The 20,334-nt window shown below is 36.3% G+C and overlaps 3 protein-coding genes across 11 annotated transcripts in view; all 3 read right to left on the bottom strand.

Moving 5' to 3' along the window:
* Positions 1-3,204: 3,204 nt before the first annotated feature.
* Positions 3,205-7,987, bottom strand: LOC109061438 (cytochrome P450 3A30). 2 transcript variants are annotated; one of them, XM_042720129.1, is made up of 13 exons: positions 7,759-7,987; positions 6,797-6,890; positions 6,664-6,716; positions 6,113-6,212; positions 5,885-6,004; positions 5,602-5,687; positions 5,253-5,401; positions 5,034-5,158; positions 4,871-4,955; positions 4,620-4,780; positions 4,230-4,456; positions 3,698-3,860; positions 3,205-3,582 (listed from the first exon to the last, which is right to left on the bottom strand). In XM_042720129.1, the coding sequence occupies exons 1-13, from the start codon at positions 7,824-7,826 to the stop codon at positions 3,496-3,498; spliced, it is 1,518 nt and encodes a 505-aa protein (XP_042576063.1). In that variant the 5' UTR covers positions 7,827-7,987; the 3' UTR covers positions 3,205-3,495. The 2 variants fall into 2 exon arrangements, with proteins under 2 accessions (XP_042576063.1, XP_042576064.1); XM_042720130.1 differs by lacking the exon at positions 7,759-7,987 and adding an exon at positions 6,320-6,375 and having other exon boundaries at positions 6,797-6,865.
* Positions 7,988-8,132: 145 nt separating this feature from the next.
* On the bottom strand, positions 8,133-14,531 carry LOC109061483 (cytochrome P450 3A30-like). Of its 3 annotated transcripts, none has more exons than XM_042720125.1 (14): positions 14,438-14,531; positions 13,966-14,081; positions 13,479-13,572; positions 13,314-13,366; positions 12,622-12,721; positions 12,402-12,521; positions 11,979-12,064; positions 11,587-11,735; positions 11,352-11,476; positions 11,161-11,245; positions 10,910-11,070; positions 9,919-10,145; positions 9,585-9,747; positions 8,133-9,478 (listed from the first exon to the last, which is right to left on the bottom strand). In XM_042720125.1, exons 2-14 carry the CDS (start codon positions 14,031-14,033, stop codon positions 9,392-9,394), a joined length of 1,518 nt encoding a protein of 505 aa, XP_042576059.1. In that variant the 5' UTR covers positions 14,034-14,081; positions 14,438-14,531; the 3' UTR covers positions 8,133-9,391. The 3 variants fall into 3 exon arrangements, with proteins under 3 accessions (XP_042576059.1, XP_042576060.1, XP_042576061.1); XM_042720126.1 differs by having other exon boundaries at positions 13,966-14,123; positions 14,439-14,519; XM_042720127.1 differs by having other exon boundaries at positions 13,966-14,078; positions 14,438-14,487.
* An 853-nt stretch (positions 14,532-15,384) lies between these two features.
* Positions 15,385-20,334, bottom strand: part of LOC109061437 (protein sidekick-1-like) — a 297,368-nt gene continuing 292,418 nt past the window's right edge. For 2 of the 6 annotated variants that reach the window (XM_042720114.1, XM_042720118.1), the window contains 4 exons: positions 18,294-18,431; positions 17,971-18,091; positions 17,532-17,664; positions 15,385-16,890 (listed from right to left, as the gene is read on the bottom strand). In XM_042720114.1, the coding sequence (XP_042576048.1) occupies positions 16,618-16,890; positions 17,532-17,664; positions 17,971-18,091; positions 18,294-18,431 (665 nt within the window). In that variant the 3' untranslated portion in view covers positions 15,385-16,617. The remainder of the gene's footprint in view (positions 16,891-17,531; positions 17,665-17,970; positions 18,092-18,293; positions 18,432-20,334) is intronic. The other 4 variants (XM_042720115.1, XM_042720119.1, XM_042720116.1 and 1 more) reach the window with 3 other exon arrangements.

Raw genomic sequence — 20,334 nt, 5'->3', positions numbered from 1 at the left:
TCTTGCAACAAAGGTCTTGACCCTAAAGATTTCAAATGCACTTGGTTTGGTTTACCCCAAGTTACACAATCAAATTCTTAGATGTCACAGAAAGACAAGAACATTTTTAAAGATAAAATGAGGAAAAGGCCTTAATGTAGGATGGAAATACAGCTGGTTACATCACATTCAGTGCTGAGGTCAACTGAAAATATTCAATGATAAAACAGTAGCTAAAACACCATTCCTAACTATATACAGGTGCATCTCAATAAATTAGAATGTCATGGAAAAGTTAATTTATTTCAGTAATTCAACTCAAATTGTCAAACTTGTGTATATAAATAAATTCAATGCACACAGACTGAAGTAGTTTAAGTCTTTGGTTCTTTTAATTGTGATGATTTTGGCTCACATTTAACAAAAACCCTACAATTCACTATCTCAACAAATTAGAATACTTCATTAAACCAATAAAAAAAAACATTTTTAGTGAATTGTTGGCCTTCTGGAAAGAATGTTCATTTACTTTACATGTACTCAATACTTCGTAAGGGCTCCTTTTGCTTTAATTACTGCCTCAATTCAGCGTGGCATGGAGGTGATCAGTTTGTGGCACTGCTGAGGTGGTATGGAAGCCCAGGTTTCTTTGACAGTGGCCTTCAGCTCATCTGCATTTTTTGGTCTCTTGTTTCTCATTTTCCTCTTGACAATACCCCATAGATTCTCTGTGGGGTTCAGGTCTGATGAGTTTTCTGGCCAGTCAAGCACACCAACACCATGGTCATTTAACCAACTTTTGGTGATTTTGGCAGTGTGGGCAGGTGCCAAATCCTGCTGGAAAATCAAATCAGCATCTTCAAAAAGCTGGTCAGCAGAAGGAAGCATGAAGTGCTACAAAATTTCTTGGTAAATGGGTGCAGTGACTTTGGTTTTCAAAAAACACAATGGACCAACACCAGCAGATGACATTGCACCCCAAATCATCGCAGACTGTGGCGAGACACTGCAGGTGAATAGGGAAAAAAAAAAAATAACTATTAGATATCACCTTACTTACCAAGTTGATTGATTACATTGATAATTGCAAACATTTTTTGTATTACAAGTTTTCTAAAATGTTATATTTAAATATGTAAATGAGTTATTATTTAATGAAATATGCTCTAATTTGGATACATTTCTAGTATAAAAATCTAAACACTGGATGATGTCAGTTTCAAAATCTGTTTCATTTTTTTGACATATTAGAGTCAAAAGTTTTTAAAGAGGGAATTTTGGATATCTCATTTTTGTCACTCCATAATTCAGAAAATACTTTGAACAGCTAGAAAACAATATATTTTCACCATTTTTTGGGGAATAAAATGTTGTATATAATCAAGAAAATTATATATGAACAAATCCCTCTATAAAAACCTTCAGAATATAGACAGGAATACAAATGTAAAGTTTAGTGTGTGTAAGTGCCACTGAAGTGGAGATATATGGCTCAGAGTTGGAGAAAAAACTCATTTTAAGAAAACGGCCTTTAAAAATATGTATTGTAATTGAAATCTATTGACACAAATAGATAAAGTGCTATAAAATAAACACTTAACAAGTGTCTTTTGGATGTTTTCTTTCCATAAGTCTGAAAAAACACTTTATGAAAAGCCAAAAAGCCCAAAATCTAAATATTGACAGGTGCATGAAAAAACACTGTTTTTACCTGCAGTGTCTCCCCTTAACACTGGACTTCAAGCAACTTGGGCTATGAGCTTCTCCACCCTTCCTCCAGACTCTAGGACCTTGGTTTCCAAATGAAATACAAAACTTGCTCTCATCTGAAAAGAGGACTTTGGACCACTGGGCAATAGTCCAGTTCTTCTTCTCCTTAGCCCAGGTAAGATGCCTCAGGAGTGGCTTAACAAGTGGAATACGACAACTGTACCCAAATTCCTTGACACGTTTGTGTGTGGTGGCTCTTGATGCCTTGACCCCAGCCTCAGTCCATTCCTTGTGAAGTTCACTCAAATTCTTGAATCGATTTTGCTTGACAATCCTCATAAGGCTGCGGTTCTCTCGGCTGGTTGTGCATCTTTTTCTTCCACACCTTTTTCCTTCCACTCAACTTTCTGTTAACATGCTTGGATACAGCACTCTGTGAACAGCCAGCTTCTTTGGCAATTAATGTTTGTGGCTTACCCTCCTTGTGAAGGGTATCAATGATTGTCTTCTGGACAACTGTCAGATCAGCAGTCTTCCCCATGATTGTGTAGCCTAGTGAACCAAACTGAGAGACCATTTTGAAGGCTCAGGAAACCTTTGCAGGTGTTTTGAGTTTATTAGCTGATTGGCATGTCACCATATTCTAATTTGTTGTGAATTGGTGGGTTTTTGTTAAATGTGAGCCAAAATCATCACAATTAAAAGAACCAAAGACTTAAACTACTTCAGTCCGTGTGCATTGAATTTATTTAAAACACAAGTTTCACAATTTGAGTTGAAAAAACTGAAATAAAACTTTTCCACGTCATTCTAATTTATTGAGATACACCTGTTCATATACTTACTAATCTAAGTACTCATTTAATGATAAAGTAATTCCTTCATTTGATAAAGTGGGTATACAAACAATACCCCTTGAGGAGAATCTCGGGTCTAATCAAATCAATTTCATTACCATAACACAATCAATTTAAATAGTGAGTTATTCTTAATGTAAATGTTAAAAGAACCTAGAAAAAAACATTATATAATACATCATATAATATGAATCAATTATACATGGGGGCTTATTATGATTAGTGTTAAGAATGTATGCCCTATTTTGGCAAAATAACTGCCAGTGCTGAAAAAGCATTTTCTTTTTTAATATCTGTTTTATACGGGTGGTTTTCCAGAGCATGGCAGTGCAATTAAGGCTGTAAGTGGCATGGAAACAAACAATCTCTTCCTGTTTAGTCTTCATTGCCAATTGAAATGCAGGACACTGGATTTAGTTTTATGGGCTTTCTTGGTGCAATGAATAACAAAATAACATTTTTTTCACAGAAAGTATTTCTCACATGGGCACATTTTATTTGGTAAAATAATTCTAATGATATGATAGAAAAGAACTTCACATCTGCTTTACTGCTACATGAATATGCAATATAAATACAATGCACATATACAGTAAATTATTTAATTGGTTTTATTTTATAAAACATATAAGTATTTAATTAAATGCGCACAATGTTGTGTCTTTTAAAACCTATTTATTACATTTCAATAAGCATTAAACAAATTACACAAAATGAATGAACCAGGAAGAGCTCAAGGTCCACCGATCTTGAGCACCATAAATCATACAGTGAACTTTACAATTGCTCACTTCAATGAAATGTAAAAGGTGAACATAAAATGTCTGATAATATAATGGTAAAAAGAGAATTATTAAATGTGTAAATATTATAATGTGTTTCAGCCTTCATGATTAAAAAAATCTTATTATTCATAATTATAAAATGTATATAACTGTTTTGCATTGCATTATTGTTTTGCCTTGTGAGATCTTGGTATAAACTTCAGTGTGATGGGAACCTTCGGCTGAAAAGCGGCATTCATCTCTAGAGGGATCTGAGGAACAAAAAGAGAAAATAAACAATAATTAATTAATTCAAGACGCAATGCACAGTCTGTCTCACATAACTCTTATATATCAATTCTAATTGATGACAGTCAGTGTACCAACCTGTGTCTCTTTACATGTTTCCACACTGAAGTTCTGAAGCAGCTTCACAACAAGAATTTTCATGATCATTAGGGCGAATCTCATTCCAATGCAATTTCGAGGCCCAAGTCCAAAAGGCAGGAAAGCGTACTGGTTTATCACTGACTTACTCTCTGGGCTGAACCTATAGTGATATATCAGAAACACATTCAGTTTAGCAATCCTTGGTTCAATTAAATAGTCTAAACAAACTGAATTCACTGTTTGTAGACATGTTGAATCCACTGTTTGTAGATGTGTTTGTAACCACTTCATTTAAGAAAACTGTGTAGAATCAAAGTACTGGCTTTTGTTTGATTTAGTAAGGTACTGCAGTAAATAAGGATGCTTCTATACACTCTAAAGGCTGTTTTATAGAAAAAAATAATTTTGTTTAACCAGCTTAAATCTGGTACATGGTTCTGTAAACTGTATAAATCACATGTTGTAAGATGATCATATGTGAGAAAAATTGAAGTGAGAAAAATTGTGGTTGTGAAAAAAAATACATGACCTCTCTGGTCTGAACTCATCAGGCGACTCCCAGAGTTGTGGATCACGACACAAAACATATGTAGGAATTCCAACCAGAGTGTCCTTTGGTATGGTCACCCCATTGATCTCCACAGTTTTCTTAGAGGACCTCTCTAAGCGTGGTGCAGTGGGAAGGAGACGCATTGATTCGTTGATGGCCATTTCCAAATAATCCATTTTCATCAGTGCATCATATGTGATGGGAGTCTAATTAACCAAAAAAACAACAAGACATACCCAATGCATGTTTCAGCTTTGTTTTAAACCTAATTCCTGTTCCTTAATTAAAACAAATGAACCCTAAAATCCAAAACTGCCATTAAGCTAGATTCTCTAGACAAAAGCTATGAACAGAAGCCAGTGTGCTCACATCAGGAGGGAAGTTTGTGTCAATCTCCTCAACCAGCTTTTCCAGGCAGTCTGGATTAGTTGCAAGATTATAGAGGAGGAAAGTGAGAGTGGTGCTTGTCGTCTCATAACCTCCGAGAATGAAAACGAGGGACTGGGAGAGAATCTCGTGGTCTGTTAGTCCTATCAAATTCACAAAACAGCATATTTGAAACAAGTCGCATTTGAAATGATAGAGTCTATAATGTTTAAATTCTGTACTGTCTCAACAACCTTTTGCTGGTTGCTCATCTGTGTCCCCAAAATGATCACCAGGTATTTGATTCTGGAGCATGAGCTGGAGAAAGTCTACCCGACCCTGATTAAAAACACAGAAGCACCAAAATCATTGCCAGATCTAAATGATAGTGACATAGTGAAATAGTGACAAGCATACATCTGATTCCTTGTTGTGCTCGTCCTTAATCTTTTTCACAGCACTGTAGAAAAAATCCATAGCCGACTTCGAAAAAAGAGTAACGCCCATTTTCTTCAAAATAATTGCAATGGAGGGAAACAATACTGAAACAAGAAAATAAAAAAAATTTTGTTTCTTTTTTTCATTTCTCTTCATTTCATTTCATTTTCCAATATTATTATACAAGCAGTAGCATACGTATTAGCAGAAAGAGAGGATTGAACATATTAAACTGGATGAACTTCTTGACGTTGGTAACGAAAGGATCATCTGCTTTGTTTATGGAGTCGATGTCAACGCTAAAGGAGGAGCTGGTGACCACATCCAAACTGTACGGACCCACAACTCTGGAATAAAAACAGTGTTTGTTTCTAATTAGATATAATATATACTGATCATTTACATATCATTACTTTCTAACAAAGCCTTTATTAACCGTTACTAATAAATTAAATAAGTTTTGTGTGATTTATACATAGAAATCAACTGCAGTGAATACTTCAGAAGAGTTCTTAATGTTTTGTTTATAGAGAGATGTCACACATACTCTTTCACTTTAACTGGCTGCTCGTGGTCTTTCTTTTGCATATTTTTAATAAAACGATCTGCATGTGTCACAGCTATGGGAAATATCTGAAACATATTTAGAAATAAATGTTAGCTATATGTGTCAGTGAGCATGTAATAAAAATAAAATGCATTGAGCTTTGCATCATCTCCATTTGAACCTCTAAACCACTGACTGAATTTACTGTTCTGCAAAGAAGTAGAGATTATTGGGACTAGACGACAAAGCATGAGACAGTTCATATTATGGGCCTTCACTGTACCTCCTTCAGTCGACCACTTGTGAAATACGGGGAGAGTGTACTACGCATTCTCTTCCATCTCTCATCTTGAACCATAATTATGCCATCAGCAAAGGGGCCAGCAAGACCTGTAGTTCTTTTCTGTACAAATTACAAAATGATGATTTTTACTGGATCTTCAGCTGTCTCTGAATTGCCATAATAACACTTCCCTTGTACAAAACTGTGTTTGGGTTTTGGTGAGCTTACCCTTCTGTTAATGAAGTTAGAATAACATTCTTTCACCATAATCACTTTGATCATTTCCAGGTCAGTAACCATTAATATTGGGAGCCTTCCATCATAGATCCTGAGCAATGAAAGGAATATTGATCAGTTTACAGTGATTCAGCCAAATACCGCCAAACTGTTGTGCTCCACTAATAAACTGCACTGTTTAGCAAATAAAATACTCACATGCAGGTTAAAAGACGGCAATGTGATTTTGTGGCATGCTGGACTAGTAATCATTACTGTATTAAATACATGAGACAGCAGCCGTTTAAAAAATAGTTTTATTAATGTGCGAGAAGCTTGCTATATTGTGAAATATCTAAACTGTGATTAAACATTTTACTCAATGGACAAACTACAATATTACATATCGTAGCTTCTACAATTTCTTTATTTATATTCATATATTGAATTAATAAATGTAATTTCACTCTATGAATGACATCTTGCCTAATGTATAGGTGTATATATAGTATAACTGGAATGACAAATTCTTTTAACACAGTAAATGTATGACTGAGACTCACCCCCAAACTTTTCCATACTTCTTAGCACACTCCATGTCGAAATTGCACAAACCCTAAAATACATTTGCATAGAGATAACTAATCAGAGAGAAATTAAAAGAGTGCATTACTCTTTATATAATTAATTACTCACTTTAGTGTATGAGAGAAGTGTGCCAAAGAAAGGCCAGGGCCTTGGTCCTGGGATTCCCAGTTTCTTAAAAAATCCATGTGGCCAAACACCATAACTTCAGTGTGACAAACAACACGAATATAAGATATGATAATATATAAAATAATATACATTTAACAGAGATTGAGATAAGGTTCACCAGATTTTTTAACCCTCAAATTGGGCCACAAAGTTCAAATATTTATGAGAAAAAAATAAAATAAAAAATAAATAAAATAAAATTAAAAATAAAAGGCACCTCCGTCCGTAAATAATATTCAAGCTATTTTACTATGACGAGAGTTTACGTGTAGTTGCCATGGCAACCCGGCGCATCCATTCTCACGCTGATTTCCAACGTATTTTAGGTTTGGAGCAACATTTACATTTCAGTAAATCTGACTGAAATTAGACGAACAACCTACATTTTGGTTGGGTTTCGTTCCGTGCAAGTTATGTAACATAAAAGACGTAACTTATTATGCTCTTTTATATTCGGTCAGCTCCTCCTGACATAAATGGCGATTAATTATTCTCAGTGTAACACTACCGACAACCATTTTATAATCTATTTTACAGAAAACACTCGACACAGTTTATAGAAATCAGTTTATTTTTCCTAAAAAGAGGCTTAGCAGCAGTGAAAGCACAGCGCGGGACTGATGTCGCAGTTATCAGTTATGGACGACTATCAGCAAAATCAGCTTGACTTTGCAAAGGCAGAGAAACCGCGTTCCTTCTCTGCAAACGATACCAGACACGGAGACTAGAAGAACAACGAGGATATTCAGACTCAAAGAAACGGACAGTGGTCCAGCTGAAACCGGGACCCTGTCCACAGGGGCACACAGCGTATCTGGCCACCAATATAGATATTTATCTTAAAGCTATAACACAGAGTAAGACTTAAATATGTTTTCTATGACCTGTGAATAAGTACTCACATATACAGAAGTGTTAGGACCAGAAGCACCAGGGTCCAGGTCACAGACAGAGCTGGGAGCTCAATCATTGTAAGTCAGCTGTCAGCCAGGCACTCTGTTCTTTAGTCTAAACTAAGTCAGTGAGCTCCAGCTGGAGTCCTCGTTAACGCTGCTCTTGGTTTCGCTTTATTCATGATCCGGAGATGGGCGTGGTCTACAGGTGTGCATGACGACCAAATAAGGCGTGAATTGACAGGTTATGACAGTTTTGACACTTCTGACATAAATTTTCGTGTTTAGTCATCGGTGTTAACTGCACTAGGCATCAGAGGCTACATAAACCTTAAGTCATTCCTTTGCTTAATATCTGTGAGTCAATAAAACAAACTCATGCGCACAATAACATTGAGCATTTATTTGAACAGTTTACAGTGACACCCATTGGACAAAGAGAGAAGCAGAGAGACCTCAGGCTGGAGTACTGAGACAAAATACGCTGCTGGACTGTGGAGGTTAGTTTCTGTAACCAGGGAGTTATCTGTTAAACATGTTAAGAGAGCTAAGGCTATTTATCTGCAAACTAACGTCTGCCATTTGATATGGTACAAGGCTGCAATGTTTGGATATGAGTGTTTTGTATTAAACATATCAAATCTTCAGTATTGAGAAGAAAACTTTCTCAACTGATGCAACTCTCTGGTGAATTGTAAGTATGTGCAGAGGGCGCTACAGGTGTCTGTATGTTATTGGTTGTTCCAGCTGTCTGTTAGAAGCCTACCAATCACATTTACCGATATGTAGTGTTGTGGGCGTTGCTTAATAACACCCCTTTCAGTCATCTGTGAGACAGAAAAATCAGCCTTACAATGTTGACAGACGAACTATATTTTCAGCATTACACATCTATTAAATCCTGGAGGTATTTATTTCTTCTGGCATTGTTTCTAAAAGTAATTTAAATCGAGGGAATATCTCTAAAGTCCACAACAATTGTTTACAAATAATATTTCAAGGAGAAGCTTGTTTTGGGAGCTGATTTCTAATGTCTGTGTATCTGTTACATTTGGCTGTTTCATAAATTTTTTGTTTCGTAATTGTTTTACTTTTTAAATGTTAAAAAGTACTTATTTTCATTGCAGATGCAAACACACTGTGATACTTTATATTTCTGTTCAATGATGTCTATTTCCAACAAAAATTCATTCAAGTTTGTTATTAAAGCACATAATCCTGTCTCGCACAGCCACAATAATAACTATACATTTGCATTCATTGCTTAGATTCTGGTCTGTAATTAAACAATTATACACTTTTAATAATGTATTTTTAAATTTATAACAGTGTTAAGTAAATGACACAAAAATGAATGAATCAAGAAGAGCTCAAGGCCATCAACACCTTAAATCCAATAATATGATTATGTTAAGGGTTTAATCATATTATATAATCATATATTATAAATAATCATATAATCATAATATAATTTAGGAATAGGAAACTTAATTTCTTGTAAAGCTGCTTTGCAATGATTTGTATTGTGAAAAGCGCTTTACAAATAAACTTGAATTGAAATAATTTTGAGTCATTTTGTTAATGCTATGTAACATATAAAATCAAATCAATTACAGGTATATTGAAATGTTCTGCATTTTAATTATTCTTTTGCCTTGCAAGATCTTGGTATAAACTTCAGTGTGATGGGAACCTTCGGCTGAAACAAAGCATTCAGCTCTAGAGGGATCTGAAAATAAAGAATATGCATTTATAACTTCCCGTTTAATTAAGAGGCAAGACATAGTCAGCTTCAGGTAACTAATGTATACATTCTAATGAAATGATGTACCAACCTGTGTCTCTTTACATGTTTCCATACTGAAGTTCTGAAGCAGCTTCACAACAAGAAGCTTCATGATCATTTGGGCGAATCTCATTCCAATGCAATTTCGAGGCCCGAGTCCAAAAGGCATGAAAATATACTGGTTAATCTCTGACTTACTTTCTGGGCTGAACCTGTAAAAAACATCAGAGAGACCAAGTTTAGCAATTTTTGTTTAATTAAAATGTCTCAAACATTTTAATTTACATGTTATATAGAATGAGAGAAAAACTGAAGAGGGAAAAATAGTGGCTGTGCAGGAAATGCTCAGAAAGCATTAGTGTCCTATAGATGAATCACATCACCTCTCTGGTCTGAACTCATCAGGCGAATCCCAGAGTTGTGGATCACGATATAAAACATATGTAGGAATTGCAACCAGAGTGTCCTTTGGTATGGTCACCCCATTGAGCTCCACGGTCTTCTTACAGACCCTCTCTAAGCGTGGTGCAGTGGGAAGGAGACGCATTGATTCGTTGATGGCCATTTCCAAATAATCCATTTTCATCAGTGCATCATATGTGATGGGAGTCTAAATAAACCAAAAAAAAAAAAAAATAAAATTTTTTTGATAGATTTTGCACTACATCACTTGCTCACAATGAGAGTCCAAACAGCTGCTAAAAACAATCACAATAATCCACTCCAGTCCATCAATTAATGTCTTATGAAGTGTTGTTAAGTGTTGTCACATTCACCATTAAAACTAATTAAACACATTCAACTTTAAACCATTGCCTCAATGGTCAAAATACTCCATAATCCATAATATTCCATAAAATTCCTCCAGTGAAAAAGACTATCCCCTGTTGTTCTCTCACATCTAAATCCAACCAGCATATTTGTTTATAACAGTTTGAGACTGTTTTCTCTTGTAAATGGTGCTTGATCTGTGCATAACTGTCTTCATTTGGATGAAACACTGGAAAAAGCAATATCATTGATAGAGGACTTGTATTTTTGCTGGAAACAACAGTTTTAAGTTAAAATTGTCTTAATCATGGATTTGTTTCTTACAAACACACAGATTTTTACTTCACTAGACACAATTGATGAAGTGGAGTCATGTGGACTACTGTGATGTTTTTATCAGCCGTTTGTACTCTCATTCTGACGGCAACCATTCACTACAGAGGATCCACTGGTCAGCAAGTGACGTAATGCTAAATTTCTTCAAATCTGTTCTGATGAAGAAACAAACTCATCTATGTCTCGGATTGCCTGATTTTTGGGTGAACTATTCCTTTAAGCATGATTCTCTAGACAAAAGCTATGAACAGAAGCCAGTGTGCTCACATCAGGAGGGAAGTTTGTGTCAATCTCCTTAACCAGCTTTTCCAGGCAGTCTGGATTAGTTGCAAGATTATAGAGGAGGAAAGTGAGAGTGGTGCTTGTCGTCTCATAACCTCCGAGAATGAAAATGAAGGACTGGGAGAGAATCTCGTGGTCTGTTAGTCCTATCAAATTCACAAAACAGCATATTTGAAACAAGTTGCATTTGAAATGATAGAGTCTCTAATGTGTAAATTCTGTACTGTCTCAACAACCTTTTGCTGGTTGCTCATCTGTGTCCCCAAAATGATCACCAGGTATTTGATTCTGGAGCATGAGCTGGAGAAAGTCTACCCGACCCTGATTAAAAACACAACATTATTTCTGGTTCTTTGAAAGAGTGGCCCTAACAAACAAGTTTTTGGACAATTAAGCCATGCATAAGCTTAAGAGTGAAATAACATACATTTGATTCCTTGTTGTGCTCGTCCTTAATCTTTTTCAGGACATTATAGAAAAATTCCATAGACGACCTTGAAAAAAGACTTATCCCCATTTTGCCCAAAAGATTTGCAATGGAGGGAAATAAAGCTGAAATAATAAAGAAATTCAGATCTCAATACAGTATTCATATATTTATGTAAATTAAGAGCTGTAAAACTAATTTATAAGGCATTTTTTAAATGATACAAATGACATACCTAAAATCAGAAAGAGAGGACTGAACAGACTGAACTTTAAAAACTTCTTAATGTTGGTAGCGAAAGGATCATCTGCGTTGTTTATGGAGTCGATGTCAACGCTAAAGGAGGAGCTGGTGACCACATCCAAACTGTACGGAGCCACAACTCTGGAATAAAAACAGTGTTTGTTTCTTATTAGATATAATATATACTGATCATTTACATATCATTGCTTTCTAACAAAGCCAATGTCATCTATAATAATCACAGACCTTTATTAATAAATTTTTATTTAATAAAGTTTTGTGTGGTTTATACATAGAAATCAACTGCAGTAAATGCATTAGTAAAGTTCATGATTGATTATGAATGCTTTTTATATATTGTTTAAGGACAGATGTCACACATACTCTTTCACTTTAACTGGTGGCGCGTGGTCTTTCTTTTGCATATTTTTAATAAAACGATCTGCATGTGTCACAGCTATGGGAAATATCTGAAACATATTTAGAAATAAGTGTTAGTTTACATAAGTGCCAGAGAGTGCAACAAGTAAGAGCATGAAATAATATAAACCTATATATATACTTTTTTGCTACAAAGAAATTATACATAGAAGTGGAGAATACTGAAAGACTAGATGCCAATGTCTGAAACAGCTCTTGCCAAAGGGACAGTTCACTCTAAATTTGTTTTTATATCTGTTTAACAACTTCATAACATCTTATTTTGTCATACAAAGAATAAAGAAATCAGTCGTATTTCAAACAACATGAGGGATGACAAAAGTTTTGTGTTTGGGTGAACTATCACTTTAAGGGCCTGTACTGTACCTCTTTCAGTCGACCACTTGTGAAATATGGAGAGAGTGAACTGCGGATTCTCTTCCATCTCTCATCTTTAACTACACTTATTCCATCAGAAAAGGGGCCAGCAAGACCTGCATTAGTTTCCTGTACAAATGACCAAATGATGATGTTTACTGGGGCGTAAAGAAATCCTCAGCTTCCTGCCATTATCACACTTTCTGTACAACTTTGAAGGTGAGCTTACCCTTCTGTTAGTGAAGGTAGAATAACATTCTTTCACCATAATCACTTTGATCATTTCCAGGTCAGTAACCATTAATATTGGGAGCCTTCCATCATAGATCCTGAGCAATGAAAGGAATATTGATCAGTTTACAATCACAGTGATTCAGATAAATACCTACACTACCAAACAAAATATTAATGTCAAAATATCAAGGATTTTTTAATAAATACTTCTACTTAACAAGGATGCATTAAACAGATCAAAATTAACATTAAATACATGTATAATGTTACAAAAGATTTCTGTATTTCTTATGAGCTTTCTGTTCAAAGAACCCTGACAAAAACTGTTTTTAAAATTGTCACGATATCCTGATTTGTTGCTCAAGAAACATTAGCACATCATCATATTAGAATGATTTCTGAAGAATCTTGTGACACTGAAGAATGGAATAATGATGGTGAAAATTCAGCTTTACTATCACAGGAATAAATTACATTTTAAAATATATTAGAATAGAAAGCAGGTTTGTAATATATATTATAACACAATATTACTATAAGAAGACTTCATTTACATAAAATAAAAAAATGATCTGTTGTGATCCACTAATAAAGCACCCAGTTAGGAAATACATTTAAACAGGCAATAAACCTGACTTAAGCATAACATCATATTTAATGTACAGTAAATGTATGACTGAGACTCACCCCCAAACTTTTCCATACTTCTTAGCACACTCCATATCGAAATTGAAAAAACCCTAAAATAAATGCACATAGACAGAAGAAAGAGGGATAAAAAAGTCTTATTGCTCCAGCATCATTGGAATGCGCTGCCCTATATTATTCTCCAATTGTTACACAATTACTCACTTTAGTGTATGAGAGAAATGTGCCAAAGAAAGGCCAAGGCCTTGGTCCTGGGATTCCCAGTTTCTTAAAAAATCCATGTGGCCAAACACCATAACTTCAGTGGGATTGATAACACAGAGATATTAGACTACATAACCACATGAAATCCATTAGATGTAGATAGATGTTATGAACGGTACAGTGCGATGAAGTACACAAATACAAGACAATACTAATTAAAATTTTGATTAAATACAGATATAATACATATAAAAATATGTATACATTTATACAATATTATAATAATATAATATAATAAATAAATAAATTATATATATGTATGTATGTATTTATAAATATAAATACAGATGTAAATCGCTTTGGATAAACGCATCTGCTGAATGTAAATGTGATGCTGAACTAAAAGCTTTAACACTATAACAACATAACGCAGCAGAATACTGCATAGCCTAATAATATTTTCTTTAACCTGTTGTTTAATACTCACATATACAGAAGTGTTAGGACCAGAAGCACCAGGGTCCAGGTCACAGACAGAGCTGGGAGCTCAATCATTGTAAGTCAGCTGTCAGCCAGGCACTCTGTTCTTCAGCTGAAGTTCTGCTGCACACCGATGATGTTGGTTTGGATTTATTTTCATCAGACGGCATGATCCGGAAAAGGGCGTAGTTTACAGGTGAGCATGACGACCAAATAAGGTAACGCAACAGGGTATAACAGTTTTAACACTTGATATTTTTACGCATGACGACCAAATAAGGTAACAAGCGACAGGTGTAACTGTTTTAACAGCTGACATTTTTACGTGTCGAGTTATCGGCGTTAACTGCACTAAGCAACAGAGGTTACAAAAGTTATGTCTTTGTTAGGAAACATACATAAAAACGACGAAAGACACAAACAACCGAAACCAAGTTTGTCCTAAGTGTCACATTAAGAAGCAGATCGATTTTACTCACCTTAGAAGACAGTAAAGCTCTGCGATTTTTAACTTCTTCAGTGTTCTTCTGTTGCACAATAACAATGTCTTTTCATTGCATTTTAACAGTTCATAGTGACACCCATTGGACAAAAAGTGTAACTGAGTTCAGTCTTATTTATATATATATATATATATATATATATATATATATATATATATATATATATATATATATATATATATATATATGATTACATGATTTTATAACCTGCGAATGGATGCATAATATTTTCCAGATCCGATACAAAAATGTGTGTTGCTGTGTAGAATGTTATGAATGCTGATAAGAGGATCTTTTTTAGCTTCATGTATTTAATTATACAAAGGTAATTAATATTGATGCTAGTTTTGTTTCAATTGGCATGTCCAGTAACATTATTATTATTTTTTAAATAGCTTGTTGGGTGAACACAAAACCACATTCAGACGAGAGAAAAGTATTTAAAGAATGCAGATTTTTTCTGAAAGGATGAACAGTGATTTTAGGATAACGATGTTGCTCGTACATGTCAGGTCAGTCCAAGTTGTCATTTTCATATATACTTGTTAACATTGATGATGATGATTATTTTGCACATTTATTGTTGTTTTGCTTTGTTACCTTTACATGTTTCTGTTTCATGAATTGTACAGTTTAGTTTAAATTGTGCTGAAAAAGTAAATTTTATGTATATTATACTTCACACCTTTCTCCTTTTTTTAAAAAAAAATTGTTGCAACAACAAAAAACTGTCTACAGATTTCCCAAAATTCAGCCAGCAGGCAGAAATACAAATACAGCCAGTTTATTCTGTGATAAAAGTGATGATTTGATTAAATGCTTTCCCAAAATTTTTGTTTTCTGTCATGATTTAGTGTGCATGTTGACGTATTATCAAGATGACATTGTAGTTGGAGGCATTTAAGTGAACAACAAACATTTAATTTATCATAAAAAAATCTTTACTTCATGAACGTCCATGACATACACTTGTGCTAAAACAGTTGTTGGGATTGAAACAAACATTTCCATAACAGCACACTCTTGTTTGATTACTGTACTTCTTGTGTTGGCATTTTCAAGAACTGCAAAAATTCATACTTCTTGTGAAAGAACAACGGAACTACTGTACGTCACTTCTGAAGAACACTACAATGAACAACAAAATTCATACAAATTAATTCTAAAATCGCACTGTCAAATTACACTTTTTACAAGCCTGTAAAAAAGCAAATATTCAATCAAAAGAAGGAAACAGAAATATTTATGGCTCAAAAGTGCAGAACATATGTGCAAAGCAACCACATACTGATCTCCTTACATACAATTCATACAATCGTTCATTAAATAATTTCAAGTGAGTGTTTGCAGTTCCTAAGCGAGGCCAAACAGACAGGAACAAAACAAGAAGAGTAAAAGCCAAAAAAAAAAAAACCTATGAACTTGTTGATATGTGTGAGAATGAGCAGTGGCACAAATCACAACACATCTGGCACGGTCTCACCGTCTGATTACACAGAGGCAGGGAACCAGAGCTGTCTGGCTTCTTCTAACAGCCTCCGCAGGTTTTCTTGCTGGTGAGTCTATAGAGAATATACTGAAAACAACCGTGCTTCATTATCCAGGCCACGTGAACACAAATCAAATCCATTAGAGAAGATTTACATTTCATGACCTTTACGATCTCGAGTGCAACATGTATATATAGCGACACCGACAGTGAGATGAGATTATTCAGACAAGACTATACAGTAATTACAGCGTGTTTTTCACTTAGCTTTTTCCTTAAGTTCTTTTCAGTGTGGTAAGGGCAGGAATGTTAAGTGTGAATATATGGCGCTCTTTAGAGCGGGAATGTCTCGTCACATGTACAGGAATCTTCTGTTGCGTCCTGCTCATTAAAACCACAGACATTTATGCATCTTTCACAACCGAGGCTGCAAACAGGAGGGACACGTACATTAACAATAACTCTGATTAGTCTTCGGTATTGGCATATAAAAATCTTTTTTTTCTCCCCTTCTCTTAATAATGATCTTGATCGAGTACATTCAGGATCCAGCAACTCGATGAGCGGTCACATGTGATGTCTCTTGTAGTGCTCGTGGTGATAGTACTGTGCGAAACCAGAGAATTTCTTCTGCAACTACGTTGTCCGAGCTGGGTCCTCTTGTGTGTCACACGAACGAGGAGAAGCCTGTGACGGGAGTCCGTGAGCCTGGTGCGGGCTGGCCGGCGGGGGTGTAGACCCCGCCAACGCTGTGCTGTGTGACCACTGTCTGATAGTAGGATTCGGTGTCCCCGCTGGCACATTCATCATAGGAACAGGCCAGCGTCTGCTTCAGCCCCTTCTGCTGCCGCTTCCACGAGTTGAAGTATGATGGGTCGCTCATGTAGTGATTCACGAACGAGTGTTTGATCGGCTCCTCTTCGCACTCGCTGTCTGTGGCCTGATCATGGAAATATGAGAGGGGAAATCACACACTTGGAAGATTTATGTTTGCGTTATCTTGTACGCAAGAGATAATGGAAAGTCAGCTGGTCAAAGAAAACCCCAATTGACCCTTCGCAAAAACCCGCCCTCATTCGTTAATGTTGCTATGTCCGACAAGCCATGCTGCTCTCACACCACTCATCATGTTCTCACGTAGTGAAAAATACATTGCAGAGCAAAGAAGAAACTGACAAGACAGAGCAGGTTACAATAAGTATGAAGCAAAGTCTCAGCTTTCAAAGTTTGTCTTTTTTTTTTTTAAGAAATTGAAACAATAAATACCGTTTTGTGGCTCTTTAATGTGTCGTGATAGATCACTGTAGTGCTTTGGTTCGAGTAGCAAGTGAACAGATCATCACTTCCTCTTTACTAGTTATATCGTGAAATAAACATGAATGAACATCAGAAGGTATCTTGTTTCAACCGTGGAAAGACGTCAGTACACAGCCCTTTTCAAGCTCAGATCCACCAACGTTAATCTACTCTCTGGTCTGGTTTGTCGGACAAAAATGGCAGATTTGGCGTTATGACTGGTCAGATCGCCTGTCAATCAAACTCTCTGCGAAGGGTTAATTGGGTAGATATGCATCACTCCACCTCAGACTCTGATATCTCTGCAGGCCTCTCAGTCAGTGCAGTGCTCTCTGTGGAAACCACGCCGTTGTAGTTGCTACAGATGTCTTCGTCGGAATAGCGCAGTCCGGCTGGATTGGGACGGGGAGGGGACCTGCTTGGAGACAAAAGGAAGTGGTAAGGACGTATGGGACGTCAGCAATTAAAAACTTGCTCTGTTGTGCGTCTTGAGGAACATAATCACTTTGTTTGCCTACCTCCCTTTATCCCAACCCTAAGTGATAATGTAGCAACTTAAAGTGCATAGATTTGGCCAAATTTTGGGGACAAAAATGATTGTCAGTTGTGTTTCAGTTGACTATTTCAACACATTTACTGACTGGTTAAACTGGTAAGATTGCTTTTCAAAACCGTATTGTGAATTCATCAGAAGACGCATATATAAGCTGTGTGGTTACAGTACCTGGTGCCGTTCTTCCTCAAGAACACACTCTTGACATGAACGGGCCTGCTGTTGAGCTCTAGAGCCGTGAAGCCTCCATTGTCCAGCGTGACTGTCTCCTCCACCGTGGACACAGCTTTACCTACAGCAGTCAGCATATCATCATCACAGCAAAAACATCACCTGGGTCAAACTTTAATCGCTGTTTGCTGGCCGGCGTGGGAGTCTGAGTGGGCGGATGTGTTTATCTGGATGAGTATGTATGCAAATTTACAGCATATAATGATTATGTGAGGGAGGATGGATGTGTCATGAGAAGGCTGAAGAAGTTTAGTTCAGGTCACCTGTTCCACAGCTCTTGTACTTCCTGTTCTGTCCGTGCAAGACGAGACCGAAAACCACCAGCAACAGCAGAATCAGGCCACACAACGCCAGCACGATGAGAAACCACCACTCCTCATAAAACGGGGTGTCATGTTGGCCTGTTTATGACAAAGAGAATTGGAATATAAAGAAATACAGAAATGTACATTGTTGGCATTTTCCAAATTTTTTCCAGATTTTGGGCAGTCAGACTTGAAAGATTTCAATGAAATCATGTAGTGTATGGTGGGCACAGAAGCTTGATGATTCCATCCAATCTGGGGATATCAAACATGTCTGATATTTTGAGCAAATTTTAGAACACATTATTCAAAACGCTGTATTATTCGACTGTATTGCTTTTGTTGTGTAGACATTCATGTGGTCGAATGAGTTTTTACAGCCACAAAAGACTGCCTACTCACTGTCCACTGACCTAACCTGTGAGTGTAATAGGACGTGTTTTGTGGACATGCACCAAAACCAAGATTTCAGCTTTGCTATTTTGGGCCAAAAGCACACTGATTGAAATTGTGGTTACCATTTGTATCCCTTCCATTCCCATCTTTTCCCACTCGCTTGTAAGCAGTGTAATGGCTTCATTTATTCAATTGTACTTGTGGGCCGCATTTGGTGCTCCAGTCAAAGTGATGTAGAACTTGACGAAATAAGAGGGGACAAAATCCAAACACAAGTAGTCACAGGAGATGCTTTTAAAACAGTGGTTTTCAAACTTTTTAAAGAGCTTTTTATATGTATATGACAGGACAGTGGAGAGCTGACAGGAAGCAAAGTGAGAGAGAGAGGGGGGACAGGATCAGGAAAGGAACTCAAACTGGGATTCGAACTCGGGACACCCGTAGTTCAACGGCACTGTATGTTGGCACGCTGACACGGCTATAAGACTATCGGTGCTGACAAAAAACAAAACTTAAATGGATTATATATAGACAAGAAAGCGCGCAAAGAGCGCTCCCTTAATAATCACTGAAAAGCTGTCACTGATTTCAGTTTATCGCAAGAAAATTCCATTATAATCAACGATTCTCTCTACACTGTGCAATAAATCTTGTCTTTGAAAAAATTTTACACTTTGTTTATTATAATGAGAGAATAAACATGAATGAACAGAACTCAGGACTGAACAAAAACGCCAGTGTTTTGAGCGATGATTAGATTCTGAGTAACTAAAACTGACTCGCCACCTCATAAAAAAAAAAAAAAAAAAAAAAAAAAATTTCAACCGATATATCTGCATTGGCTACAATGTTCAATGCTGCAAAAACACGTTGTAAATAGAAACCTTTGATGCTTTCCAGAGCACAAACACAGAGAGACAGATACACACTGGAGTCTGCCGTAAGGCTGCTGCTTACTTTCATTTTATCCTTTATTTTGTTATTATTATTTTTTGTTCCTGGTCCTGTTTTTTGGGACCCAGGGTTTGAAAACCACTGTTTTAAAACACGTTAAGTCCAGGTGAAAACAGTAATGCGTCTTGGCTGACCTCTTGTGATCAGATCACTAAAAATGCATCTTAATTCCTGGTGTAAACGGGGCGTTAGAAAAGTAATTGACAATCCTTTATATTACTCAAATTAAATTTAATAGTGATAGTCCCCAACTTAGGAACATGCTTTCTTGCTTGAGAGAAGCAGCAGTGATCGTCTACCATATTTAGAGGTGCAGTGATGCATGTTTATTGGCCCGCGTCCTATCTGCTCATCTCTAGTGCTCTAGAGCAAAGGAGAGCATGGCCTAAATGTGCCAGAAGTCTCCAGTCATATGTGACAGCCGCTGATGGACTGCTCTGACAGCAATACTGAGCTGCAGTGACATCAGCTCACAGACAGATTGAAGCATGCCTGTGGTATGAATATTTCAGTCCCATGACATGTGAGATGTTGATAACATACTTTTCTTTTCATTTACAAACATAACTCTAGGACTTGCACCACACTGCATTAATTACTTGCTGAGGCAACATGGCAGTTATTCTTGAAAGCACTAGCCTATGGCCAA

This window comes from Cyprinus carpio, chromosome B3 (genome assembly GCF_018340385.1).
Source record: "Cyprinus carpio isolate SPL01 chromosome B3, ASM1834038v1, whole genome shotgun sequence".
Taxonomy (NCBI): Eukaryota; Metazoa; Chordata; class Actinopteri; order Cypriniformes; family Cyprinidae; genus Cyprinus; species Cyprinus carpio.
This window is presented reverse-complemented; position numbering and strand designations above follow the sequence as displayed.